This window comes from Chlorocebus sabaeus, chromosome 6 (genome assembly GCF_047675955.1).
Source record: "Chlorocebus sabaeus isolate Y175 chromosome 6, mChlSab1.0.hap1, whole genome shotgun sequence".
NCBI lineage: Eukaryota > Metazoa > Chordata > Mammalia > Primates > Cercopithecidae > Chlorocebus > Chlorocebus sabaeus.
The window spans coordinates 18,340,971-18,367,753 of record NC_132909.1 but is presented as its reverse complement, the minus strand read 5'-3'; the positions used below and the strand labels follow the sequence as shown (position 1 = coordinate 18,367,753).

The 26,783-nt window shown below is 47.5% G+C and overlaps 1 protein-coding gene across 1 annotated transcript; it reads right to left on the bottom strand.

Annotated features, from left to right (window-relative positions):
• Window positions 1–11,135: 11,135 nt before the first annotated feature.
• CYP2A24 (cytochrome P450 family 2 subfamily A member 24) lies at window positions 11,136–21,018 on the bottom strand. Its single transcript, XM_073016429.1, has 9 exons — window positions 17,900–21,018; window positions 17,459–17,621; window positions 16,343–16,492; window positions 15,944–16,104; window positions 14,600–14,776; window positions 13,674–13,815; window positions 13,017–13,204; window positions 12,353–12,494; window positions 11,136–11,690 (listed from the first exon to the last, which is right to left on the bottom strand). The coding sequence occupies exons 1-9, from the start codon at window positions 18,077–18,079 to the stop codon at window positions 11,509–11,511; spliced, it is 1,485 nt and encodes a 494-aa protein (XP_072872530.1). The 5' UTR covers window positions 18,080–21,018; the 3' UTR covers window positions 11,136–11,508.
• Window positions 21,019–26,783: the final 5,765 nt, after the last annotated feature.

Below are 26,783 nucleotides of genomic sequence, written 5' to 3'. Positions count from 1 at the left end.
ATGTTCATTTATCTTATCTCTTTCTATAAATTAAGAGTGCAGGCTGGGCACGGTGGCTCGCACCTGTAATCCCAGCACTTTGGAAGGCTGAGGTGGGAGGATTGCTTATGGCTTGAGGCCAGGAGTTTGAGACTAGCGTGGGCAAATGGTGAGATCTTGTCTCTACCAAAACCAAACAAAACAAAATGAAACAAACCAAAATGAAACAATCAGCAACATTAGGCCTGGTGTGGCGGCTCACATCTGTAATCCCAGTACTTTGGGGGGCTAAGGTGGGCAGTGGATTGCCTGAGGTTAGGAGTTTGAGACCGGCCTGGGCAACATAGTAAAACCTCATCTCTACTAAAAATACAAAAATTTAGCTGGGTGTGGTGGTGGGGTACCTGTAATCCCATCTACTTGGGAGGCTGAGGCAGGAGAATCACTTGAACCCGGGAGGTGGAGGTTGCAGTGAGCTGAAATCAGGCCATTGCACTCCAGCCTGGGTGATAAGAGTGAAATTCCATCTCAAAAAAAAAAAAAAAAAAAAATTAGCTGGATGTGGTGGCATGTGCCTACAGTCAGCCACTCAGAAGGCTGAGGTGGGAGGATCACTTGAGCCTAGGAGTTCAAGGATGCGGGGAGCCATGATCATACCACTGCATTCCAGCCTGGGCAACAGAGCAGACTCTGTCTCAAAAAAAAAAAAAAAAAAAAAAGTGCAGAAGAATGTTAGTTTATGGAGAGTATTATTTTAATATTTTGAAATTTTCTATGCAAAACAAACAATTGAAAATAAGAATTACATTACTCTATAATAAAATATAGCCTTTTCTCTCCCATATATATATGAGTGGATAAAAAGTCATAACTTCCTACACATTTAATCCTCTATACTAGCTCCCATACCCACTTACCACTCCCTCAAAAACATACCAAAAGGATGCTAAATAAATGAAAAAAATACTTTGTATTCTTAACTGTCTAAAGTATCGTACTTAACAGGTACTTTCTTGGCTGACTGGTTCTCCATACACAACAAACACAGTGATATTAGCTCTCACCATTTATATTAAACAGTATAGCCATTGCTGTAAAGTACAAAAGAGAAATCAGTACAAATTGAAAAGGAGGAAAAAAAACTTTTATTCATAGCTGATATTATCATATATATAAAATCCCAAGGAGACAAAAGCTACTACTAATAAGATTAGAAGGATCCCAGAAACAGACATACACATGCACACACACCTCCCCATACACACAGATACAAGCAACACACTCAGAAGTACATTTTATTTTGAGACAGAGTCTTGCTGTGTTGCCCAGGCTGGAGTGCAGTGTCACCATCTCAGTTCACTGCAACCTCTGCCTCCCGGATTCAAGCGATTCTCCTGCCTCAGCCTCCCAAGTAGCTGGGATTACAGATGTGCACCACCATGCCCGGCTAATTTTTTGTATTTTTAGTAGAGATGGAGTTTCACCATGTTGGCCATGCTGGTTTTGAACTCCTGACGTCAAGTGATCCACCCTCTTCGGCTTCCCAAAGTGCTACGATTACAGGCATGAGCCACCACACCCAGCTAGAAGTATCTTTTAAACAGGATTTTGAAAAGTGGGAGTTGACCCTTTCAAAAATCTGGAGTTGGGATGGGCATTAGTGGTTTGGAGAGGAAAGAGCAGGTGTGTTGTGGCTGGGAGGCGATTCCTTTCAGCACCTTGGGTGATGTCTGAGGCCATACCCACTTTCTGTGCTAGTTTTGGGATTATGATGATTAACCCACACTCCCTTTGTTCCTCCCATGTAAGCTGGATTCTTGGGCATTCAACGAATATTAAATCCTTCCTCTGAAAAATTCCTGGATTGACAAGACCACACTGGACCCATTTTCATTCCCTGTCGTGATCAATAGGTAACAAAATAAATGATAGCTTCTTAGAACAGAAATTTGTAGCCACTGGGGAATGTAGTTCTTAAAAACAGAATACAGAAGAATCTCTTATTATAAAATTCTGTATGACTCTGGATTTAAGATTTTGTTATTTTTTATTTTTAGACATGGTCTCTCTCTGTCACTCAGGCTGGAGTGCAGTGGCACGATCTCGGCTCACTGCAGCCTCCACCTCCCAGGCTCAAGCGATCCTCCCACCTCATCCTCCTGAGTAGCTGGGACCACAGGTGTGCACTACCATGCCCGGCTAGTTTTTACGTATTTTTGTATTTTGCCAAGTTGCCCAGGTTAGGCTCAAACTTCTGAGCTCAAGCGATCTACCCACCTTGGCCTCTCAAAGTGTTGGGATTACAGGTGTGAGTCACTGCGCACGGCCAAGATTTAAGATTTTAAGAGATATTGAGGGCCTTTTATTATAATATCATTGAAAACATAAAATACTTAAAGGTAAAATTAACAAAAGTTATGCAATAGCATAACTACAAATCATTGACGAGAGAAATTAAATATCTAAAAAAGAGATATATCATGCCCACGAATTAGAAGACTTAATATTGTTAAGATGTCAGTTCTTCTGAAATTGATTGATAGATTATTTGTAATCCCAACCAAAATTTCGGTAGGCCGTTTTTGTTTTGGTATAAACTAATGAGCTGATTTTAAAATTCTAAGCTGTGGCCGGGCACAGTGTCTCATGCCTATAATCTCAGCACTTTGGGAGGCCGAGGCAGGGCTGGATCACCTGAGGTCAGGAGTTTGAGACCAGCCTGGCCAACATGGCAAAACCCTGTCTTTACTAAAAGTACAAAAATTAGCTGGGCATGGTGGCGGGCACTTGCAACCCCAGCTACTTGGGAGGCTGAGGCAGGAGAATCATTTGAACCTGGGAGGCAGAGATTACAGTGAGCCGAGTTCGTGCCACTGCAGTCCAGCCTGGGCAACAGAGCGAGACTCTGTCTCAAAAAAAAAAAAAAAAAAAATTCTAAGATGTATATCTTTTACAACTACTAGTCAAAGTAATTATAAAAGAGTAACAAATTCAGAGGGCTCACCTTATTTTACAATAAAGTAGTGTAGGCATATACTGATCAATGAAATAGAAAAGAATGTCTAGAAACGGGACACTTATATAATCAACTGATTTTTGATTAAGGTGCCAAAGATATTCAATGGGAGAAAGGAAAGTCTTTCAACAAAAGTGTTGGAATAACTGAATTTCCTTAAGGAAAAAATATGCTTTTGCTCTTATCTCACACTATATTTAAAAATTTACTCATAATGACTCAGACTTAAAAGTAAAAGCTGTAACTGTGAATTCTTCAAAAGAAAGCATAGGAGAAAATCTGTGTGACCTTGGGGTAGACAAAGATTTTTAAAATGGAAAAATCGATCATACTTCTTTATTTGGAAATTAAAATAAAAATGACATAAGCAATAACACAAAAAATGCCATACCTAGCATTATATTTGGCTTCCATTTAGTGTAAGACCTACACAGTAAAACCCACTAAACATTGCTGTATCATGTTGAGGAATTTTTTCCTTCTTTCCCTTTCTTCCTTGCTTCCTCCCTCCCTCCTTCTTCCCTTCCCTTCCCTTCCCTTCCCTTCCCTTCCCTTCCCTCCCCTCCCCTCCCCTCCCCTCCCCTTCCTTCCTTCCCTCCCTCCCTTCCTTCCTTCTTTCCTTCCTTCCTTCCCTCTCTCTTTTTTTTTTTTTAAAAACAGAGTCTCGCTCGGTCATTTAGGCTGGAGTGCAGTGGCACGATCACAGCTCACTGCAGCCTTGTCCTCCCAGGCTCAAGTCATCCTCCCCCCTCAGCCTCCCAAGTAGTTGGGCCTACAGGTGCACATCACCATGCCCAGCTAATTTTTGTATTTTTTGTAAAGACAGGGTTTCACCATTTTGCCAAGGCTTGTCTTGAACTCCTGAGCTCAAGTGGTCCTACCTGCCTTGGCCTCCCAAAGTGCTGGGATTACAGGGGTGAGTCACCGCACCTGGTCAATCTTTTCTTTTTCTTTCATAAAAGTTGTACTATTTATGGAGTACATGTGATATTTTGACACATACACACAATTTGCAATGATCGAATCAAAGAAATTGGGATAACCATAACTTCAAGGATTTATCATTTCTTTGTATTGGGAACATTCCAATTCCACTCTCAGTTATTTTGAAATATACTATAAATCATTGTTAACTACATTCATTCTATTGTGCTACCAAACACTAGATCTTATTCTTTCTATATAGCTGTATTTTTGTACCCATTAACCATCTCCTTTTTATCCTCCCTTCCACTACCCTTTTCAGCTTCTGCTAACCATCATTGTACTCTCTACCTCCAAGAGTTCAATTTTTTAAAACTTTTAAAGATCACACACAAGGCCGTCACTTCACACTTGGAAGGTTGCATAGCGGCCGGGCTCAGCGGCCGGGCTCAGCGGCCAGGCAGAGGCGTTCCTCACTTCCGGGACTGTAGGCAGCTGGGCAGAGGCGTTCCTCACTTCCGGGACTGTAGGCAGCTGGGCAGAGGCGCCCCTCACATCCCAGATGGTGCTTGCCTGGCAGAAGCGCTCCTCCTTTCCCAGACGGTTTGCGGCCAGGCAGAGGCGCTCCTCACTTCCCAGATGGTTAGTGGCTAGGCAGGGGCGCTCCTCACTTCCCAAATGGTTTGCGGCCAGGCAGAGGCGCTCCTCACTTCCCAAATGGTTTGCGGCCAGGCAGAGGCGCTCCTCACTTCCCGGACTGTGGGCAGCTGGGCAGAGGCCTCCTCACTTCCCAGATGGGGCGGCGGCCAGGCACAGGTGCTCCTGGGAACGGCAGCCGGGCAGAGGCGCTCCTCACTTGCCAGAAGGTGGGCAGCGGGGCAGAGGCGCTCTTCACTTCCCAGACCGTTGGCGGCCGAGCAGAGGAGTTCCTCACTTCCCAGACAACTGGTGGCCGGGCAGAGGTGCTCCTCACTTCCCAGACAATTGGTGGCTGGGCAGAGGTGTTCCTCACTTCCCAGACAATTGGTGGCCGGGCAGAGGCCTCGTCACTTCCGGGACTGTGGGCAGCTGGGCAGAGGTGCTCCTCACTTCCGGGACTGTGGGCAGCTGGGCAGAGGTGCTCCTCACTTCCGGGACTGTGGGCAGCTGGGCAGAGGTGCTCCTCACTTCCGGGACTGTGGGCAGCTGGGCAGAGGTGCTCCTCACTTCCGGGACTGTGGGCAGCTGGGCAGAGGTGCTCCTCACTTCCGGGACTGTGGGCAGCTGGGCAGAGGTGCTCTTCACTTCCGGGACTGTGGGCAGCTAGGCAGAGGTGCTCCTCACTTCCGGGACTGTGGGCAGCTGGGCAGAGGTGCTCCTCACTTCCGGGACTGTGGGCAGCTGGGCAGAGGTGCTCTTCACTTCCGGGACTGTGGGCAGCTGGGCAGAGGTGCTCCTCACTTCCGGGACTGTGGGCAGCTGGGCAGAGGTGCTCCTCACTTCCGGGACTGTGGGCAGCTGGACAGAGGTGCTCCTCACTTCCGGGACTGTGGGCAGCTGGGCAGAGGTGCTCCTCACTTCCCAGACGGGGTGGAGGCCAGGCAGAGGTGCTCCTCACTTCCCAGACGGGGCGGAGGCCGGGCAGAGGCGCTCCTCACTTCCGGGACTGTGGGCAGCTGGGCAGAGGTGCTCCTCACTTCCCAGACGGGGTGGAGGCCAGGCAGAGGCGCTCCTCACTTCCGGGACTGGGGGCAGCTGGGCAGAGGTGCTCCTCACTTCCCAGACGGGGCGGAGGCTGGGCAGAGGCGCTCCTCACTTGCCAGAGGGTGGGCAGCCGGGCAAAGGGGCTTCTCACTTCCTAGTGAGTTGGGCAGCCTGGCAGTGGGGATCCTCACTTCCCAGATGATGGTCAACTGAGCAGGGGCCCTCCTCACATCCCAGAGGGGCTGCCCAGGCAGAGGCACTCCTCACTTCCCAGATGTCAATTTTTTTTTTTTTTTTTAGCTCCCCTGTAAGAGTGAGAACATGTGACATTTGTCTTCCTGTGCCTGGCTTGTTTCACTTAAGATAATGTCCTCCAGTTGCATCTGTGTTGTAAATGCAGGATCTCATTCTTTTTTATGACTGAATAGTACTCCATTGTGTGAATGTACCACATTTTCTTCATCCGTTCATCTGTTGATGGACACTTAGGTTATTTCCAAATCTTGGCTACTGTGAATAGTGCTGCAGTGAACATGGGAGTGTGGATATATCTTGGATATACTGATTTCTTTTCTTTGGATATATATAGTGGGATTGCTGGATTATATGGTAATATGGATATATACACTGGGGTTGCTGGATCATATGGTAATTCTGGTTTTAGTTTTATGGGGAACCTCCGAACTGTTCTCCATAGTGGTTGTACTGATTTACATTTCCACCAGCAGATATGTATGAGAGTTCCCTGTTATCCACATTCTTGCCAGCATTTGTTGTTGCCTGTCTTTTGGATAAAAGCCATTTTAACTAGGGTGAGATGATATCTCATTGTAGTTTTGATTTGCATTTCTCTGGTGATAATTATGATGAGCAGTGATATGGTTTGGATCTGTGTCCCCACCAAATCTCGTGTTGAATTGTAGCTCCCAATGTTGGAGGTGGGCTCTGGTGGAGGGTGGCTGGATTTCTCATGAATGGTTTCATACTGTCCTCTTGGTGCTGTTCTTGTGATAGTGAGTGAGTTCTCATGAGATTTGGTTGTTTAAAAGTGTACAGCACTTCCCTCCTCACTCTCTCTTGCTCCTGCTCCCGCCATCTAAGATGCCTCACTTCCCCTTTGCTTTCTGCCATGATTGGCAGTTTCTTGAGGCCTCCCCAGAATGCTTTCTATACCGCCTACAAAACTGTAAGCCAATTAAAACTCTTTTCTTTATAAATTACCCAGTCTCAGGTATTTCTTTATAGCAGTGTGAGAACGGATTAATACAAGTCTCAGGTATTTCTTTTCTTTTGTTTGAGATGGAGTCTCACTCTGTCCCCCAGGCTGGAGTGCAGTGGTGCGATCTCGGCTCACTGCAACCTCCACCTCCCAGGTCCAAGCAATTCTCCTGCCTCAACCTCCCAAGTAGCTGGGACTATAGGCGCCCACCACCACGCTTGGCTAATTTTTTTGTATTTTTAGTCGAGACAAGGTTCACCATGTTGGCCAGGCTGGTCTCGAACTCCTGACCTCAGGCGATCTGCCCGCTTTGGCCTCCCACAGTGCTGGGATTACAGGCATGAGCCACCACGTCATCAGGTATTTTTTATAGCTGTGTGAGAATGGATTAATACAAGCACCTTCTCATATACCTGTTTGCCATTAGTATGTCTTCTTTTGAGAAATGTCTATTCAGATCTTTTACTCATTTTTAAATTGGATTATTAGATTTTTTCCTATTAAGTTGTTTGAGCTTCTTATATATTTTTGTCAATAATTCTCTGTCAGATAACTTGCAGATATTTTCTCCCATTCTGTAGATTGCCTCTTCCCTTTGTTGATTGTTTCCTTTGCTGTGCAGAAGCTTTTTAACTTGATGTGATCCCATTTTTCCGTTTTTGCTTTGGTTGCCTATGCTTGTTGGGTATTACTCGAGAAATCTTTGCCCAGCGCAATGTCCTGGAGAGCTTTCTCAATGTTTTCTTTTAGTAGTTTCATGTTTGAGGTCATAGATTTAAGTCTATGATCCATTTTGATTTGATTTTTGTGTATGTCAAAAATATGGGTCTAGTTTCATTCTTCTGCATATGGATGTCCAGTTTTCTTGGCATCATTTATTGAAGGGACTGTTATTTCCCCAATGTATGAATATTCTTGGCACCTTTGTTGCAAGTGAGTTCACTGTAGATGTATGAAGTTGTTTTTGGGCTCTTTATTATGTTCCATTGGTCTACATAACTTATTATGGTAGTATCTTGCTGTTTTGGTTACTATAGCTCTATAATATGATTTGAGGTCAGATAATGTGATTCCTCCAATTTTGTTCTTTTTGCTTAGGGTAGCTGTGGCTACTCTAGATCTTTTGTGGTTCTGTTTAAATTAAAAAAATTTTTTTTTCTATTTCTGTGAAGAATGTCATTGGTATTTTGATGGGAATTGCATTGAATCTGTAGATTGCTTTGAGTAGTATGAACATTTTGACAATATTGCTTCTTCCAGTCCATGAACACAGAATATCTTTTCAATTTTTGGTGTCCTCTTCAATTTCTTTTATCAGTGTTTTATAGTTTTCATTATAGAGATCCTTTACTTCTTAGTTAATTCCTAGGTATTTCATTGTATTGTAGCTATTGTAAATGGGATTACCTTTTTTTGAGATAAGGCCTTGCTCTGTCATGCAGAGCTGGAGTGCAGTGATGTGATCTTGGCTAACAGCAGCCTAGACCTCCTGGGCTCAAGAGATTCTCCTACTTCAGCTTCCCAGGTGGCTGGGATTACAGGTGCACACCACCAGGTCCAGCTAATTAAAAAAATATTTTTAGTAGAGATGGGGTTTCGACATGTTGCCCAGGCTGGATTTTTAAAAATTTCTTTTCCAAATTGTTTGCTGTTGGCAGATAGAAATGCTACTGATTTTTGTATGTTGATTTTGTATTCTGCAATTTTACTGAATTTGTTTATCAGTTCTAATAGTTTTTTTTGTGGAGCCTTTAGGTTTTTCCAAAATAGAGGATCATATCATCTACAGACAAGGATAATTTGACTTCTTCCTTTCCAATTTGGATGCCCTTTTTTTCCCTTCTCTTGTCTAATTGCTCTAGCTAGGACTTCTGGTACTATATCAAATAACAGTGGTGAAAGTGGGCATCTTTGTCATATTCCAGATCTTAGAGGAGGAATTTCAGTTATTCCCCATTCAATACGATACTAGCTGTGGGTCTGTCATTCATGGCTATTATTATGTTGAGCTATGTTCCTGCTATACCTAGTTTTTTGACGGCTTTTATTATGAAGGGATGTTGAATTCCATCAAATGCATTTTCAGCATCAATTGAGATGATCATATGGTTTTTCTTCTTCATTCTGTTGATATGATGTATCACACGGATTGATTTGAGGTGCAGCTCAGTTGCAATAGACTAGAGCACCAGGTAGATTGCTAAGGCCTTGGCTCCTGGACAGCATCTCTCTTCCTGCCTGGGGCCTGGAGGAACTCACCACAGCAAAGGGAAGAACAAACACCTCCCTCCTCCCTAAACTCCTGGAAACTACTATCTTTGTACTGTCTCCACAGTTTCATTTCTCCAGACTGTCATATAGTTGGAATCATATAGTATGTGACCTTTTCAGATGGGCTTCTTTCACTTAGCTACACACATTTCAGGTTCTTCCATGTCTTTCTGTAGCCTGATTTCTTTTTATTGTCGAATCATATTTCTTTTCTTTTTTCCTTTTTTTTGAGACAAAATCTCACTGTGTCTCCCAGACTGGAGTGCAGTGGCTCCATCTCAGCTCACTGTAACCTCTGACTCATGGGTTCAGGCAATTCTCCCACCTCAGTCTCCCAAGTAGCTGGAAGTGCAGGCGCATGCCACCGTGCCTGGCTAATTTTTGTATTTTTGGTAGAGATGGGGTTTCACCATGTTGGCCAGGCTGGTCTCGAATTCCTGACCTCAAGTGATCTGCCCGCCTCTGCCTCCCATAGTGCTATAATTACAGGTGTGAGCCATCACGCCCTGCCATATTTCATTGTATGAACATATCACAGTTCATTTATCCATTCACTTGTTGAAGAACAGCTTGGTTGCTTACAAGATTTGAATTACGAGTAAAGCTGCTATAAACATCTGTGCAGAAGTTTTTGTGTGGCTATTTGTTTTCAACTCATTTAGGTTAATACCGAAGAGCATGATTGCTGTAGCACATGGTAAGAATATGTTTAGCTTTGCAAGAAACCGCCAATTTGTCTTCCAAAGTAGCTATGCCATTTTGCATTCCCACCATCAATGAATGACAGTTCTGTTGAGCCACCTCCTTGTTAGCATTTGGTGTTGTCAGCTTTGGATTTTAGCCACTCTAATAGGTGGGTAGTGGTACATCATTATTGTTTCAATTTGAAATGGCTACTGACATATGATATGGAGCATCTTTTCTTATGCTTATTTGCCATGTGTATATTTTCTTTGGTGAGGTGTCTGCTCAGATCGCTTGCCCATTCTTTAATTGGGTTCTTTTCTATTGTTGAGTTTTAACAGTTCTTTCTGTATTTTGAATGTAAGTCCTTTATCAGGTATGTCCTCTGCAAATATGTTCTCCCAGTCTGTAGCTTGTATTGTCATTCTCCTGACAAATCTTTTGCAGAGCAGAAGTTTTTAATTTTAACGACACAGAACTTATCAAGTGCTTCTTTCAAGCATTGTTCTTTTGGTGTTGTATCTAAGAAGTCATCACCAAACTTAAGGTCATCTAGATTTTCTCCTACATTATCTTCTATGAGTTTTATAGATACTCATTTTTCATTTAGGTCTACAATAAACTTGGAGTTAATTTTCATGAAGGCTGTAAGGGAGTTTCTAAGGGGGACATACACTAACTTCTTTGAGAGTGGGCAGTGATTGTGAAACTCTTAGCTGAGTCTTACAATGACTCCAGATCCATCCGGAGAGCCCAACCTTCAGAAACCCATAGTGGAATGTGTTTCATGGATACACAGAAGAGAATATGTAGTCATATGCTCACATGCACACCTGCACGTGATCACACACATGCATATGGTATGTCCTGATCCAGAGTTCTCTCATCACTCTCTGTAAGTGGTTCTCTCCTTCAACTTCTTCATTAGGGGATATATTGACAGAATGTCATTAAAATTAAAAACTTCTGCTCTGCGAAAGAATTGTTAATGGACTGACTTTGTATGTCGATTCATGTCTCGTTGTGTCCCCGGACTGACTCTGAATGGGCCACAGTGGCCTTACCTGGTAGTGAGCACAGATTACACCCTGGTATTCAAAGCATGTTGAGTAGGTGAGAGTGTGGGCATGTGGGCGGTGAAGGCAGGACAGCCACTCACCAGGTCTCTGGAAAAACCCCCAGGACAGGGATGTTCAGGCCATGTGATGCTATACGAAGCTGTTTTACGTGAGGAAGGGGTGCTTTTTAAGAATCTTTCTAGAGGGCTATGGGCACAGATCTGTGTTCAAAGATTTTCTGGGCACTTACGTTTTGTGAGACATCAGACAGACAACTTCTAAGCCTCAGCTTTGTCACGTGTAAAATGGGCATGAACGTTTTTCTCTTTTGCAGAGGTTTGTGGCAATTAAGTGAGGTGAGCGTGCAACGCTTTGTGAACAAACGCTTTTTGTACAAAGCTGACATGGGGGTACTTGTTCAGGAAATAAGAGCTGCTATTATTACTACTCTTCATAGCATAATGTAAGGTTTCCCTTCCTCTCATCCCAGCTCGGAAGCACCTTATCAAGGTCAACTAAGCCCCTTCTGTTTCTTCTCTTCCCTCTAACCACCTCGCCGCTTCCTTTCCCCCATGCCGTCCCCATTCTTAGCCCCGCCCCTCCCACGAGCCCTGCCCCTAGCCCCGCCCTTTCCACGGCCCCGCCCACCAGACCTGCACCAACGAAGCCCTCACTCAGCGGGGCAGGAAGCTCATGGTGTAGTTTCGTGGGATCGTGGCAAAGCCCACGTGTTTGGGGGACACGTCGATGTCCTTGGGCGACTGGGGGGACTTGAAGCGAAAGTTCTGCATGATGGTGGTGAAGAAGAGAAAGAGCTCCATTCTGGCTAGGCCTTCTCCGAAACAGTTCCGCTTTCCTGAGGAGGAGAGGCGGGAGGGGTGGAGGTGAAGCCCACTCTCAGTGCAGCCTCGCCCCACTACCGACCTCCAGCTGCGGCTCTCCCAGGGAGGAGGGATGGAATATTATGGCTTGAGAGACTTTCAGAGGAGGCTGTGATCCTCCCTGAGCCTCAGTTTATTTCTATAAGAGATATAACAATGGTGAACCAATATTGATATATTATTATTAACCAAAGTCCATAGTTTACATTAGGGTTTATCTGTGTTGTACATTTCTATGGGTTTTGAAAAAGGCATAGTGTCACGCATCCATCATAGATGGGGTGATCCATGCCAGGTGTAGCAATGGGAGGTTTAGGTGTCCCTTCCTGCAGGATACACTTGCAAATATGACTGCTGTGCTGTGCCGTCATCTCCTTTTCAGGGATCTGAAGCATCTGCTGTGTGACCCTAGACAAATAAATCTACGGGGAAAGATGTTTCCTTTCCTTTTATCTGGGCGTAGGTAGTGGGTGCTTGGTAGTTAAGGAAGTATCAGCTGGTGGCTCAAGGGTAGATTCTAACAGGAACTTCCAAGCTGGAGAAATACCAGGCTACACCACACAGAGGGGAGCTGGGTGAGGGAGGCGCCTGCTGGTGTGAGCAGTGGCCTGGCGGCAAACAGTAGTTAGTCTCTTACCGATGGAAAAGGGCACAAAAGCGTCACTCTTCTTAAACTGCCCCTTCTCATCCAGGAAGTGCTGGGGATTGAAGTCCTGGGGGTTGGAGAAGAACTTGGGGTCTTTCAGCACAGAGCCCAGCATAGGGAACACTTCGGTGCCCTGGGAGGGAGGAGGAAGGTGTGTGTGAGGAGGCAGGTTGGGGGACTGGTGAAAGTACACAGGGGCTAGAGGGGGAACTAGGGTGCCCCAGGTAAGGGGAAGTGGCAGGCATGGAGGAGTTGGGGTCCTCTGAGGGAGGAGATTTGGGGGATAGAAGGTTCATGTCTCTGAAACAGGAAGTTTGGGAGACATGGGGTCCATGTCCTGCTAGGCCGGGTGTTTGGGGGACCTGAGACTTGTGTCCCTAAAGCAAAAGGCCTAATGGAAAGGGGGCTCCTGTTTCTTAAGACAGGAAGTTTGGGAACATGGGGTTGATTCTCCTGATACAAAGAATCTGGGGAGATGCAGAACTCAGGAGTCTCTAAGTGGGAAGGTGGAACGGATGTGGTGGTGGGGGAAGTCCTTTTTGACTGATTGAGGGAGTGGGACAGGGTCTAGGAAGCTTCTAATGGGGGTGGGATGTTGGGGACACAGAGAGAGGCTGGAAGTCCCCATAGTCTGGGAGGATGGGGAAGGTAGCACCTTAGGGAGGAAGAAATCCCGAAACTTGGTGTCCTTGTTGACCCTGCGGGCCAAACTCATGGGGATCACGTTTCCAAATCTTTGGATCTCATGGATCACTGCCTCCATGTAGGGCATCTTGACCCGGTCCTCAAACTTGGGCTGCTGGTTCTTGCCGATCACTCTGTCAATCTCCTCATGGACCTTGGCTGGGGGAGGATGGGGAAAGCGTTTGGGTGTCTAGAGGTCTCAGGGCAGGGATGATAGTCCGAATAGGTAAAACGGGGTGGATGACAGGGCTCTACATATGATACAGAGGTAGACCATTCATAACAGACCTCAGCCATTCTCATTGTTGGAGTAGAATCCTGTTAACCAGACTGTGCCAGAATCACAGGGGAGGCACAGAGAGGAACTTAGGGGATGATCCGGAGGAGCAGGTAGCAGGGCACTCAGTGGGCTTGGGACAGGAGTGACTGACCAATCACTGCAGACATTTTCAACATTTTACCAACTAGTGAGACTCAGCTGATTCCTATCAGCTGAATATTGCCCTGTCTCTGGACAGCAAAGCACGTCTCAGGGTCCTGGGATCTGGGACAGGTGGGGACATTGCACCAGGGTCAGTGGAGTTTTGAGGGTCTGGGGCTCTCCACTTCCCTCCCCCTCCAGCCTTACCCTCCACCTCTGGGTGCTTCATGAGCAGCAGGAAGCCATAGCGCAGGGTGGTGCTGACGGTCTCGGTGCCTGCAATGAAGAGGTTCAGCGCGGTCATCAACAGGTTCTGCATGTAGAACTCTGTGTTGGGGTTCTTCTCCTCCTGCAGGGAGAGGGAGCTTTAGGCCAACCTCACTCCTCTTGCCTTCAGGGCCCTTCTAGGGCTTTTCCTTTGGATCTACCTCTCTTTGGTCCAGGTGAAAGGTGGAAAGAGGGACCCTAGATCTACCAGACTCGCTCCAGGTTCCAGCCCTTGCCCTGGCTGCTGGCTTTGCCCAAAATGCTCTTCCTTCTCACCTTCTTTACCTTGCTGACCATCTTTCCTTTAATTATCAACTTAGCTGTCAATTTTTTTTTCTTATACTGACTTGGTGTTGCTAAGTTGCACAGGCCGGACTCGAACTCCTGGGCTCAAGGAATCCTCCAGCCTCAGCCTCCTGAGCCTCACTGAAGAGCTGGAACTACACATGCACATGACCATGCAGGCTCACTTGTTACTTTTTAAAAAATAATTAATTTTTTTTTTTTTTTTGAGACAGGGTCTCATTCTGTCACCCAGGCTGGAGTGCAGTGCTGTGATCTTGGCTCACTGCAACCTCTGCCCCACTGGACGCTACCATACGCAGCTAATTTTTGGATTTTTAGTAGAGAGGAGGTTTCACCATGTTGGCCAGGCTGGTCTTGAATTCCTGACCTCAGCTGATCCACCTGCCTCGGCCTCCCAAATTGTTGGGATTACAGGTGTGAGCTACTGTGCCTGGCCAATTGTGAGGATTATTATGATGAGGGCTAATTTGAATGGGCCTTTGTTGTCTGCCTGCCCCACTCCCAGCCTGATTTCCCTCTGCCTCGCTTTGCACCTCCCCGCACTGGCTGCTGGGGTGTACCTCCTGCATGCGGATGAGAAAGGAGTCGATGAAGTCCCGTGGGGAGTTGGGATCCAGCGTGTGCTGGTTGTGCTCCACCTTCTTGGCTATGAAGTCCTCCAGCCCTTGCAGCTCCTTAAAGGCCTGTTGCTGTGGTCCTGGCAGGTGTCTCATCACCGAAGAGAACATCTCATAGAGCTGGGGTTGCAGAGAGAGGATGGGAAGGGAAGGACCGTTGTCAGGGGGCAGGAGCTGATGGGAATGGGACTTGTTTCATAGCAAGGAAGGAACTGAGTTAAAGGCATCTGTCCAGGTGTTTAGGTATTTCAGTGGGGTTGGATGGGAAGCTATATCTAGTTTTCACGTGGGTTAGGTGCCAGGGCCACGGTCTAGTAATTTAGGTGAGAAGAACTGAGGCATATATCCAGGTTTCAGGTATGCAAATGAGGCTGGATTGGAGCACACATCTAGGTGTTCAGATATTCAAGTGAAGTTGAGTTGGAAGTCACCTGCCCAGGTGTTTAGCTACTCAGGTGGGGCTGGTGTGAGGGGAGTGTCACCTGTCCGGGTATTTAGGCATTCAGGTGGGCTTGGCTGGAGACAATTACCCAGGTACTTATTGGGTCTGGATTGGGGGCTTTTGTTCAGGTGTTCAGGTATTAAAGTGGGGCTGGTGAAGATGTTGAAGTGGAGGGGATACCTGTTCAGGTCTTTACCTAGCCAAGTGGGATGCATTGGGAGCTCCTCTGTAAGGTGTGTGATAGGAAAGTGTTGGGGAACACTTATTTGGGTGTTTGGGGAATAATCTGTCTAGATATTTATGTGTTTAGGGTGTTGGTTAGGGCAGCTGTCCATGTTTTCAGGTATTTCAGTGGGTGAAGTAGAGGGCGCTTGGCCAGATATTCCAGTGGGATAATTTGGGACATTTGTGTAGATGTGAAATGATTATGATGGGCTGGATTTTGCAGCACCAGGTGTTCAGGTATGCAGGAGGCGGGTTGAGGCAATCACTTGTCCAGGTGTTAAAATATTCAGAAGAACAGGGTAGGGAGCACCTGTTACAAATTACAGTAAGTTGGGGATGGGAACACGTGCCCAGGTGAGAGAGCTGAGCTGAGGGCTTGCATCCTGCCGGCAGGCTCTGTTCTGGGGAGCATCTGTTGAGCTATCCAGGTGCTCCTGGAGACTGGGTATTGGGCACCCATCTTGGGTTCTGTTGCAACTGCCCAGTTGTCCAATATTGGGGGCTGATTTTGAGGGGACACTGTCTGGAGGGGGGTGGGAGTTTGGGGCACCTGTCTCCAGGTAGGGGAGCAGTTGACAGGTTGTAGTAGGGGCGTCACAGGCCGGGCTGCAGCCGGTTACCTGCCCCATGGAGGTTGACGTGAACTGGAAGCTTCCCAGCATCATGCGCAGCAGTGACAGGAACTCTTTGTCCTCATAGTCAAAGCGGTCCCCAAAGACAATGGAGCTGATGACATTAGAGACGGTGCGGCTCAGGAAGAAGGTGGGATCGATATTGGCGCCTGCAGATGTGGCCGGAGAAGAGGGTTGGGGAGAGAGTCAACTCAGAGGCCTGGGGAGAGGCAGAATTCCGGGAGGCGGGGCCCTGTTGAACCAAATTCCCAGCGCCAGACTCCAGGGCTGGAAGTGCCGGGGCCTTTCCCCACCGAGTCCCCATCCTCAGGCAGAACGCGCGCGCGCGGGTCCCTAGCCCTGGGCGTTTTCCTGCTCTTGCCCCCGCACTCAGGGTCCCCTGCTCACCATGCGTGCCCCGGAGGGCCTCGATGAGGAAGCCCGCCTCCTCCTGGATGCGCTCCTCGATGCCGCGCTTGCCCACCCCGAAGTCCCGCAAGGTGGCGATGGAGAAGCGCCGGAGCTGCTTGGCGCGCTCCCCGTTGCTGAACGCCACGCCTAAGGTGAACGTGGGGGTGGAGAGAGGTCAGGGGGCGGCGGGGGCAGGAGCAGACCAGTCCCAGCGTGCTCCCCAAGGGTGGAGCAGAGAGGGAGTGGGGTGGGAGAGAGATGAATTCAGCGAGAGTGCCCAGGAGAGCTGCAAACTCAGAGAAACGAGAGAGTGAGGGAGAGGGAGAGAGGGAGAAATAGAGAGAGAGAGAGAGAGAGAGAGAGAGAGAGAGAGAGAGAGACCGGGTAGGAAGAAAAGAGAATGAGAAGAGAAGCAGAAAGTCGAGACAGACAGATGCCCAGAGAAACAGAGGAATAGGGGGACACTCCGTGGAGGAAGGGAAGGAAGGGGGGAGAGAAAGAGAAAGAGAGATGGAGGAAGAGGATGGAGGGAGGGGAAGTGAGATATGGGGAGATCTGGGAGGAGGAAATAAAAATGGTGAAAGATTCTTAAGCTGAGCTAAAGAAGAGAGAAAAATACAGAGACAGAAACAGAGAGGGTCTGGAAGGAAGGGAAACTGTTACCAGGAGATGGAGGCTGGAGGTGTGGAAGTCGGAATACCATGAAATCCTAAGACAGAGGAGGAAGTGGGAGAGGGAAGCGGAGAGAGGAGAAACACTAAGAAGCACAGAAGCAGAGAGTGACAAAAAGACAAATGAAGACAGAGGACCAGGGTTGGAAAACAGAAACCCGGGATGTCCTCAGAGATGGAGAGAGGGGAAAGAGGAGACTCCAGTGAGAGAGGAGGAGAGAGAATAAGGGGCAGAGAGAGGCAGGGAGGAATCAGGACAGGGACGCTGGAGACAGGTGAGGGACACACAGGGAGAGGCCACAATGAAGGGAGATGGGGAGAGAAGACCAGACCGGGAGCTCTGCCATAGCCTCCAGTGGGCAGGAGAATCAGGGAGAGGGCTGGGGACACTGAGACTATTGAGTTCTCTTGGCCGCCTTCCCCGTCTTGGACACCCCCTCACCATAGCCTTTGAAGACCCAGTTGAAGGTGGCCTGCTCGCCTCGCCCGCTGAACTCCTCAGCCTGGTCCACCAGAGCCTCCTTGACAGCATCATATCCGCACAGCACCACGACCCGCCGGGGCCCCAGGTGAATGGTGAACACCGGGCCATAGCGCTCACTGATCTGATGGAGGCGGGTGGGAGTGGTTAGAGGGAGCAGCCCCCACTCTGAATGGGCCCAGCACGGAGATGTCAATTACTGGGATCCTTCATCCCCAGGTTCTCACAGTCAGGGAGCTGGACATCCCAAGATCCTGTCTTTCCTGGCTAGGACCCTGACGCTTAACCTCCAAAACTCCCTTTCCTAAGCCTCTGGTCCACACTGGTCAATCCCCTATCACAAAGCCCCAGCCAGCTGGGCAGCCGCCACCCCGTGCCACCCATCTCCCTGCCTTGGGACACCTTCATGATGGAGTTGTACATCTGCTCTGTGTTCAGCTGCAGGTAGTTTCCAATGAAGGGCAATGGGGTGGGTCCTGGAGGCAGCTTTCCCTTGCTGTTCCTCTGCTGCCAGACAGACATCAAGACCATCACAGTCAGGCAGGCCAGCAAGGCCACCAGGAGCAGCCCTGAGGCTAGCATGGTGGCAGTGGGATGATAGATGGTGATGGCTGGGGTGGTTTGCCTTTATACTGCCTGAAAAAGAGGGGTGGACTTTGGCTGATTACATAATCACCTCATTTCACCTCCCCGCTACACCCCCCACCATGAATCCCGCCTAGCTTGGGACACAGTCAGCAAGGGAGGAGGAGGGGGACCCCAGGGCAGCTGAACAGAGAGGGGGCCTCCAGACTAAGTCTGTGGTACTTCAGGAGGGGTGCCCCAGGGCTGTGGATTTAGGAGGGGGCAACAGATAAACTGTAGAACTGAGGAGTTTGGAATATTTGCACAGGGGAGCACCTGGGCTTTGAATTTTTGGTCTGAGAATGAGAATGTACCCCAAAGTTGTGAATTTGGGGGTTCCAGGGGAGAGGAATCCAAAGGTCTAGGTTTTATTAATGTGAGACAGAAGTGTGGCTGTGTCTTTGAGGGTCTTCTGGTGAGGAGGATGCAGGGTTAAGGGTCTCAGGAGGGGGGATTCCAGCCATATGGACTTGAGAGTCTTGGGGCTAGGAAGACCCAGGGTGTGGGTGTGGAGTTTCTGGGAGGAGGAGTGTGTAGCAAGCCCAGCAGCTCCTCCCAGAAAGCCCGCAGCTCAGCACTGGGCCCAGGGACTGACTCGATTTTGCTTTGGCCCAGAGCTGTCTCTTGATGCCCAGAATCCTCACTGGAACCTCAGAGTGAGGCCAGGATGGGTGCCATAGAATCTCCACTGCACATCTCTGGTTGGGAAAGGGGTGGAAGACCAGAGTCGTATTTCAGGGGAACTTTCCCCACACCTGGAGGAGAGTACCTCGAGTTATCCATTAGCAGAGGGATTGGCCAGGTCTGGAGAAATAGTAATAACAACCCCCAAATGGTGGAAAAATCTCAAGTGTCCCAAGGGTTGGAATTTACAAAGACCTCCACTGGTTTCCAACCCAGATCCTTAGGGAAACCCACTAGTTCCACTTTGTGGGTTTGGTTTTCCCGCCAGTGGAAAGGGTGTATTTAGGAAGAGAAGATCATATTTGAGGGTGAGTTAAGTCTCCTTTAAGGGTGATTCCTGCTTTGTCAGGGGCTACTACTATTAGCAGGCAGAGGGAACAATAGCAGAAGAGATTGGGGTAAACTCTAGTGTTAGGCACAGAGACAGAGCCTGGGGTGGGTGGGAGTGGAGAAGCGATGAGTAGCCCTCTTCTCCTTCCCTCAGGGAAATTCTTCCTTAGTAAACAGGACAGTTACCCTTTGGTGAGCACGATCGTATATGGGAAGATCAAGTCTAGGTGTGTATGACCTGGTCGAATCTTTGTAACAATGAGGTTGGTTCATCATCATCCTCATTTTGAAGATGAGCAGATCTAGACTCCATAAATCCACTTGAGTGAGGTCACACAGGGAGTAAGTGAGGGAGCGGGGATATGAACTCTCTCCTCCTTCCCCTTCAGTGTCTGGCCTAGATCACCCTGGGAGTCAAGTGCGGGCCAGGCTTAGCAGGAGGTGAGTGCCGAGACTGACATCGGCAGTGGACACAGGGATGACACTGGTGGGCTCTGATATCAGCATCAGATATGGCCAGGGAGGGGAGGCATCGTGTTGGCTTTGGGACTGCCCCCAGGTGTACATGAGGATGGGAAACAAGTTGGCACTGAACTTGACAGCAGGAGAATATTAAAGTCACGTTTGGTGCCAAGAGGACTCTGTGTGTTATCTCAGGTGTCATTGAGGGCATAAGAGTGTCCTGCTTCAGGAGGGCATAAGAGTGTCCTGCTTCAGGAGGGCATAAGAGTGGCACCATCTATGGTCTGAGGTTGGTTCCAGTGGGCTCTGACATGAGCATTAGGCAGGTGCTGAGACTGGTCCTAGGTGGGTCTGAGATAAGCCTCAGCCAGATCCTGAGAGGGGCCCCAGATGGCCGCAGGACGGGCTCTGATGGTTGGTCCTTCCAGGGTTGCACGTGTCCTCTGGGTCACCAACTTTGGACAAGTGGAGGTAGGTGAGGTTGACACTCCCAGGACTGGCTCTAACTGGCTCAAATTAGCTGTTGAGCTTTGAGACTTATGTGGAGGGATCAAAGAGCAGAGAACAAAGCAGGGAGAGGGAAGTCATTTATTGATTTTGTGGGGGAAGAGGTGGGAAGAAGGATTAGCACCTGTGGGACAGACATCAATCCCTTTAATCCTGGTCACCAACCTACACTCAGGCTGGCCACAAGCCTGGGTCCTTCCTCTTCTCCCTCATTTCTTAAAAAGGAGAGAGGTAGAAATGTGGGGAGTTTGTTTCTCAATGAGGTTGGCACTAGGAAGGGCACTGAGTGTTCAGACAGGCTGCCATGACCTGGCCAGGGAGGGCGTGGGGACTCAGGTTGGGAGAATTCTAGTATTTGGGGACATAGAGGTCTGGCAATTTTGGCCCTGTTGATTACTCTGGAGCATGGAGTAAGAGAATGGTGTCTGAAATTACGTGGGAGGGACTTGTCCCATTGGCAGTGACTTGGGTACAGGCTTTCAGAGTGAGTTAGTGGCGAACCCAGGAAAATCCCTTTCCATTGTTGGGCCTGTGTTTCCCTTTCTGGATGGATGGTACAGTGGTTAAGAGCAAGGTTAAGGCATGGATTGGAATCCAAACCTTATCCCTTCTTTGTTGTGCGACCTTGAAAAGCTGACTTCATCTCTCTGAACCTTATGGAGCCAAAAACAGCTCCTAGCTCTTCAGCTGTTTAGGTGAGAAGCATATGGGTCAATGCAGGGGAGTTACATGTAAGTGTGCAATGAATATTGGCTGTTCTTATTAAGGATGAACAGAATGGATGAGATGTTCTCTAAGCCCCCTCCTGGCTTTTGCAATTCTCTGGTCTAATGTTCCCAAAGCTTTTCCTTTGAGAAGGGGGAAGGGAGACAGAGTTTTTTGGGAACCTCTCTCCCCATCCCTTCCTTAGCATAGCCAAGCCTTACCCCGTGAAGCTGTGAATAGGAAATTGACCTTAGGCTGCCTCCTAGAGCATGGCGCTGAGTTAAGTAATATTCGCAGGAAGAAAGGCCAGTGTTAGGCCCTCAGATTACTCTGGATGGGCCTGGAACCCTGGCCAGGACTTCACCCACCTGTCTCTCTCCCTTTGTCTCTGATCTTGTCTTTCTGTCTTTCTCTTTCTCCTTCCCTGCAAGTCACCTTTCTCCTCAAACACCCTGTGTGCTCCTGCAACTTTGCAAGTTTGAGTCATTTTATCCAGTGGTTTCTCCTAGATGCCTCTGCCATGTTTATCCTTATTTACATGTCTGTCTGTGTGTGTGTCACTCTGGGTGCATGCCTGAGGTTTCTGTGTGCATGTATGTTTCAGCATGTCCCTGTTGATAATGAATTTATGCACGCACCAGGCTTTGTGGGGTGTGTGTTTGTGCTGGATAAGTGGGCATCCATTCCAACTTATGTCTGCACATGCACATTTGTGTGAGTACCTGATGTATGTCCATGCCACTCTTCCTGAATGTTGCCAGTCTCTGTCTGTCTGTGCATGTAGTCCGAGTGCATGCTTTGGGTTTTATCCCTTGGGGGGTATCTATGATGTGCATTTCTTTGTCCAACCTGATATATGGCTGCATGTTCACATTTGTGTGGATGCATGCACAACTGGGTGACTACATATACGTGTGTGGATGTTTTTGTGCACACATTCTGGTGTCTGTATGCAGGCACGTGGGCCCTGTTGTGTACGCATGAACATCTGGTATTTATGTGTACCTGTCTGTGTTTGGATTCAAAAATAGCCTTAGCCCAGACCCATTTCTCTTCAAAACAAAACAAAGCAACAACAACAACCAAACACCGTGTGAAGCTTTTTATGAGTATGATCTTAATTACACTCTGCACTGCAAGCCTGTGACGTTGGTTTTATCATCTTCATTTTGCAAATGAGTTGGATAAGTCTTCCAAAATTGGAAGTTCCTTGCTTTGGATTCTACAGCAAATGAAGGTAGAGCCGGTGTATGGCCTTGTGTGACTGTCAAGTCCATGCTGTGAACTACCACTCTGGACTGCCAAGTTCCACCTGTTTTCTTTATGAAACATCAGAAAATTACCCCTAATCTCCTGTGGTTCTTGAAAAACTTCCCTGTAAGCCTGTAACAAAACATTTCAAAATGTTAGGGGGGAAGAAAAGTCTTTTGTTAGGAGGGAGACTTCAACTTCTATAGTTTTTGTGTTCTTTGGAAGATTAACCAAAGAGCTGGTCAGCTGGCATACCCCTCAGGCCATTGGCAGTGAGACAGTGCAGGGGTTGGGGAACTAGCCGTTGTGGGTGGAGAGTGAAATGTCTGTGTTTCATATTTCAGAGTGATGACAAGGGTGAAGGTGGGCCTGTGGAAGTGTTGGCTGAAATAGAGTGAAGAAGGTCAAAGAAAAGAAGAAAGTCAAGATTCTTTCTTTCTGAGTGTTTGGATAGCTCACATCCATGGCCAGAAAGTGCTTCCCTACCAGTAGAATGTCAGGGCTTAGAGTAGAGAGGCAGGAAAGAAGTTGGGTAGATGACAGAGATGAACAACTTTTTAAATAACAGGGTGAAGTGTCAGTATCCAAGTGTTCTGGAGAGTTTTTTCTGGTAATTGTTGAGTAGCTTCTACTGGATCAAGCATCCTGTGAATAACGGCTATTAACTCTGAGTAAAACATTTTTAAGAACCCAATTCTCTGAAATTACTGGAGAGTGAACAAAACCAGCAGATACTGAAGGAGGTTGGATGAAAGAGATTTCCTATTTTGGGTGTTTCTTTTTTTTTAATGCTTTCAGCCTAAAGGCAGACCTTGGAAAGTGCCTTGTGGGGTGGCTTAATCCCAGATAGAGATGTTTTAATTTTTTTTTTTTTTTTTTGCTTCTTTGTTTTCTTATTTTTATTTTTAGAGACACAGCCACACTCTGTCACCCAGGCTGAAGTACAGTGGTGCAACCTTGGTTCGGTGCAACCTTAGTTCATTGCAGCCTTGACCTCCTGGACTCAAATGATCCTCCCACCTCAGTCTCCCGAGTAGCTGGGACTACAGGCATATGTCACCGCATATGGCTAATTTTTTTTTTTTTTTCAGACGGAGTCTCACTCTGTTGCCCAGGCTGGAGTGCAGTGGTGCGATTTTGGCTCACTGCAAGCTCTGCCACCTGGGTTCACACCATTCTCCTGCCTCAGCCTACTGAGTAGCTTAGACTACGGGTGCCTGCCACCATGCCCAGCTAATTTTTTGTATTTTTTAGTAGAGATGGGGTTTCACCGTGTTAGCCAGGATGGTCTCTATCTCCTGACCTCATGATCCACCCACCTTGGCCTCCCAGAGTGCTGGGATTACAGGTGTGAGCCACTGCACCTGGCCGCATATGGCTAATTTTTTATCTTCATTTTTTTTTGTAGAAATGGGGCTGCCCATGCTGGTCTTGAAATCCTGGTCTCAAGTGATCCTCCTGCCTTAGCTTCCCAAAGTGCTGGGATTACAGACATGAACACACCATGCCTGGCCTATGTCTTAGTTTTTAACAAGAAAGCTTAAATAGTAAAATAAACAAATAAATAATCCTACAAATAGAAAAAAAAAAACTGTAGGATATAAAGGATATATATTAGCATATAAAGACAGAAAATATTTTGTTATAGCTGTACAGTGCGTTTGTGTTTTCAGCTAAGTGTTATTACCAAAGAGTCAACAATTTAAACAATTTTTAAAGCTTATAAAATAAAACAGTTACAGTCAACTAAAGTTAATATATTTACTCATTTATTTAATTTTGAGACAGGGTCTTGCTCTGTCACTGAGGCTGGAGTGCAGTGGTGAGATCATGACTCACTGAAGCCTTGACCTCCTGGGCTCAAGCAATCCTCCCACCTCAGCCTCCTGAGTAGCTGGGACCACAGGCATGTGCCACCACACCCAGTTAATTTTTGTATTTTTTACAGACAGAGTTTTGCCATTTTGCCCAGGCTGGTCTCAGACTCCTGGGCTTAAGTGATCTACCCACCTCGGCCAAAGTGCTGGGATTACAGGCATGAGCCACTGTGTCCAGTCTAAATTTAATTTATTATTAAAATATTTTTAAAAATAAATTTATTTAAAATAATTAAAAAGATAAATTTAGTCTACAATAGTGTACAATAGTGTCCTAGGCCATCACATTCATTCATCCCTCATTGACTCGCCCAGAGTAACTCCCAGTCCTGTAACCTCCATTTATGGTGAGTGCCCTAGATGGGTGCCACTTGTTCTTTCATGCTGTATTTTTACAGTACCTTTTCCATGTTTAGATATGTTTGCATACACAGATATTTACCATTGTGTTACAGTTGCCCACAGTATTCAGTACAGTAACATGTTGTACAAGTTTGTAGCCTAGGAGCAATAGGCTCTACAATATAGCCTAGGTGTGTAGTAGGCTATTGTTAGAAATAAATTTTCAGTGCCGCAAAAGAAATAGCACTCAAACACAAATTTAATTTTCTCAGCAAGGCAATTTTTACTACTACAGAAGGGTGTGATTCACGGATGGAGCAAGGGCAAGAGCACACCTGAACAAGGGAGGGGAAGGGGCTCTTATTCCTGATGCAGGTAACCCCTACTGCTACATCATTCCCTGACTGGCTAGGGTTGGATCGCACAGTCTAAGCTAATTCTGATTGGTGATTTTAAAGAGAGCAGGAGTATGAGTTGGAGTGGCGGGGTGAGTAGTTTGGTGGGAAGGACAGTTACAGAACAGGTGACTCAGGATGACTCAGGTCAGAGCAGGTGATGAGGGGTGACTCAGGATGGAGCAGGTGATAGAGGCTAGGAGAGGGTAGTTTACTGAAACGAGGGGCAAGGAGACAAAGAGAATGAGAAAGTTAAACTTTAAAATGAAGAACAAAGAACAGGGGAGCTGAACATACTGACATGTTGGTCCTTTGGAGAGGATCTCAGAACTCATTGTACTTAACAATTTACAGGCTAAAACCTTTGATGAGGGATTTATTATATCCTACACTATGTACCAACTCACAGCCCAAGCAGCATGCTCAGGTGGTGTTGGTGGCATTGGCAGTGGCATGGTGGGCAGGGAGAGCTTGTCCTCAGGACATGAACGATTGTGCAGCAGCCTTGCTGTTGGGGGTGCAAGGTTCGTGGCAGTGGCCCCAGACAGGCAGCTCTCAGGCTCTGGGGAGCATGTGCTTTGACTCCCTTTGTCTCTGAGGCAGCTTCCCAGTATGCTGCACCACCCATCCCTCAGGGTGTAAGCCCACTACATGGGCTAGAGTGCTGGGGACCCAGCCATGTTGCTGTATCCTGCTACAGTCCTCTAGGCAAACGGAGGGATGTCAGTGGGGCTCTAGGGATTTGGAGATGATAGGGCTGTTGACGCCCCAGGCCTGTTTTTTGTTCGTTTGTTTTTGAGACAGAGTTTTGCTCTTGTTGCTCAGGCTGGAGTGCAATGGCGCAATCTCGGCTCACTGCAATCTCCACCTCCCAGGTTCAAGTAATTCTCCTGCATCAGTCTCCCAAGTAGCTGGGATTACAGGTGCCCATCACTGTACCCAGCACATTTTTGTATTTTTAGTAGAGATTGGGTTTCACCATGTTGGCCAGGTTGGTTTCGAACTCCTGACCTCAGGTGATCCACCCGCCTCAGCCTCCCAAAGTCCTGGGATTGCAGGTGTGAGCCACCATGCCCACCCCACCCCAGGGCTGTTGCAGCCCATGGCAGGATGTGGTAGAGTCGGGGCTGGGCTCTCACAACAGCACCGTACTGCAGCTGCTTGGGTCTCAGTGCCTGTGGGACCAGCGTGAGCTCCCTATCTGGAAAAATATCATTGCGTGGTCTCCAGGCAGTTCTTTATACTGGTCTCAGGGCCTGAGAGTGTCAAGGGGCTCTCCCAGAGCCAGGAATGTGGGAGTCCATGGTGGCAATATGGGCTTCTAGGAGTCTCTCACCTTCCCTCCCCGCCCCCACCAGCCAATTCCCTCCCTCTCATTCCATTCCTCAGGTGTTACCTGTCACTTCTCTGCTCAATCCTAGTCCCTCTTAGATGTGGTGATCTGCTGGCTGTTGAGGTTCTTCTTTGTGGAAGAGGAGGAGTGCAGGCAGGTGCCTCCAGTCAGCTGTTTTGAAGCCTCCCCTTCAGGACATGATGTTTGAATTACAGTTGCTTTATAATAGGTTTTGAAATCAGGTGGTGTAATACCTCCAGTTTTGTTCTTTTTGCTCAAGATTGTTTGGGCTAGTCAGGGTCTTTCACGGTTCCATTTGAATTCAAGGATTTTTTTCTATTTCTGTAAAAATGACATTGGAATTTTGATGGGGAGTGCATCGAATCTGGAGATCTTTCTTTCTTTCTTTCTTTCTTTCTTTCTTTCTTTCTTTCTTTCTTTCTTTCTTTCTTTCTTTCTTTCTTTCTTTCTTTCTCTTTCTTTCTTTCCTTTCTTTCCTTTCTTTCTTTTTTTTTTTTTTTTTTTTTTTTTTGAGACGGAGTCTCGCTCTGTCGCCCAGGCTGGAGTGCAGTGGCCAGATCTCAGCTCACTGCAAGCTCCGCCTCCCGGGTTTATGCCATTCTCCTGCCTCAGCCTCCCGAGTAGCTGGGACTACAGGCGCCCGCCACCTCGCCCGGCTAGTTTTTTTGTATTTTTTAGTAGAGACGGGGTTTCACCGTGTTAGCCAGGATGGTCTCGATCTCTTGACCTCGTGATGCGCCCGTCTCGGCCTCCCA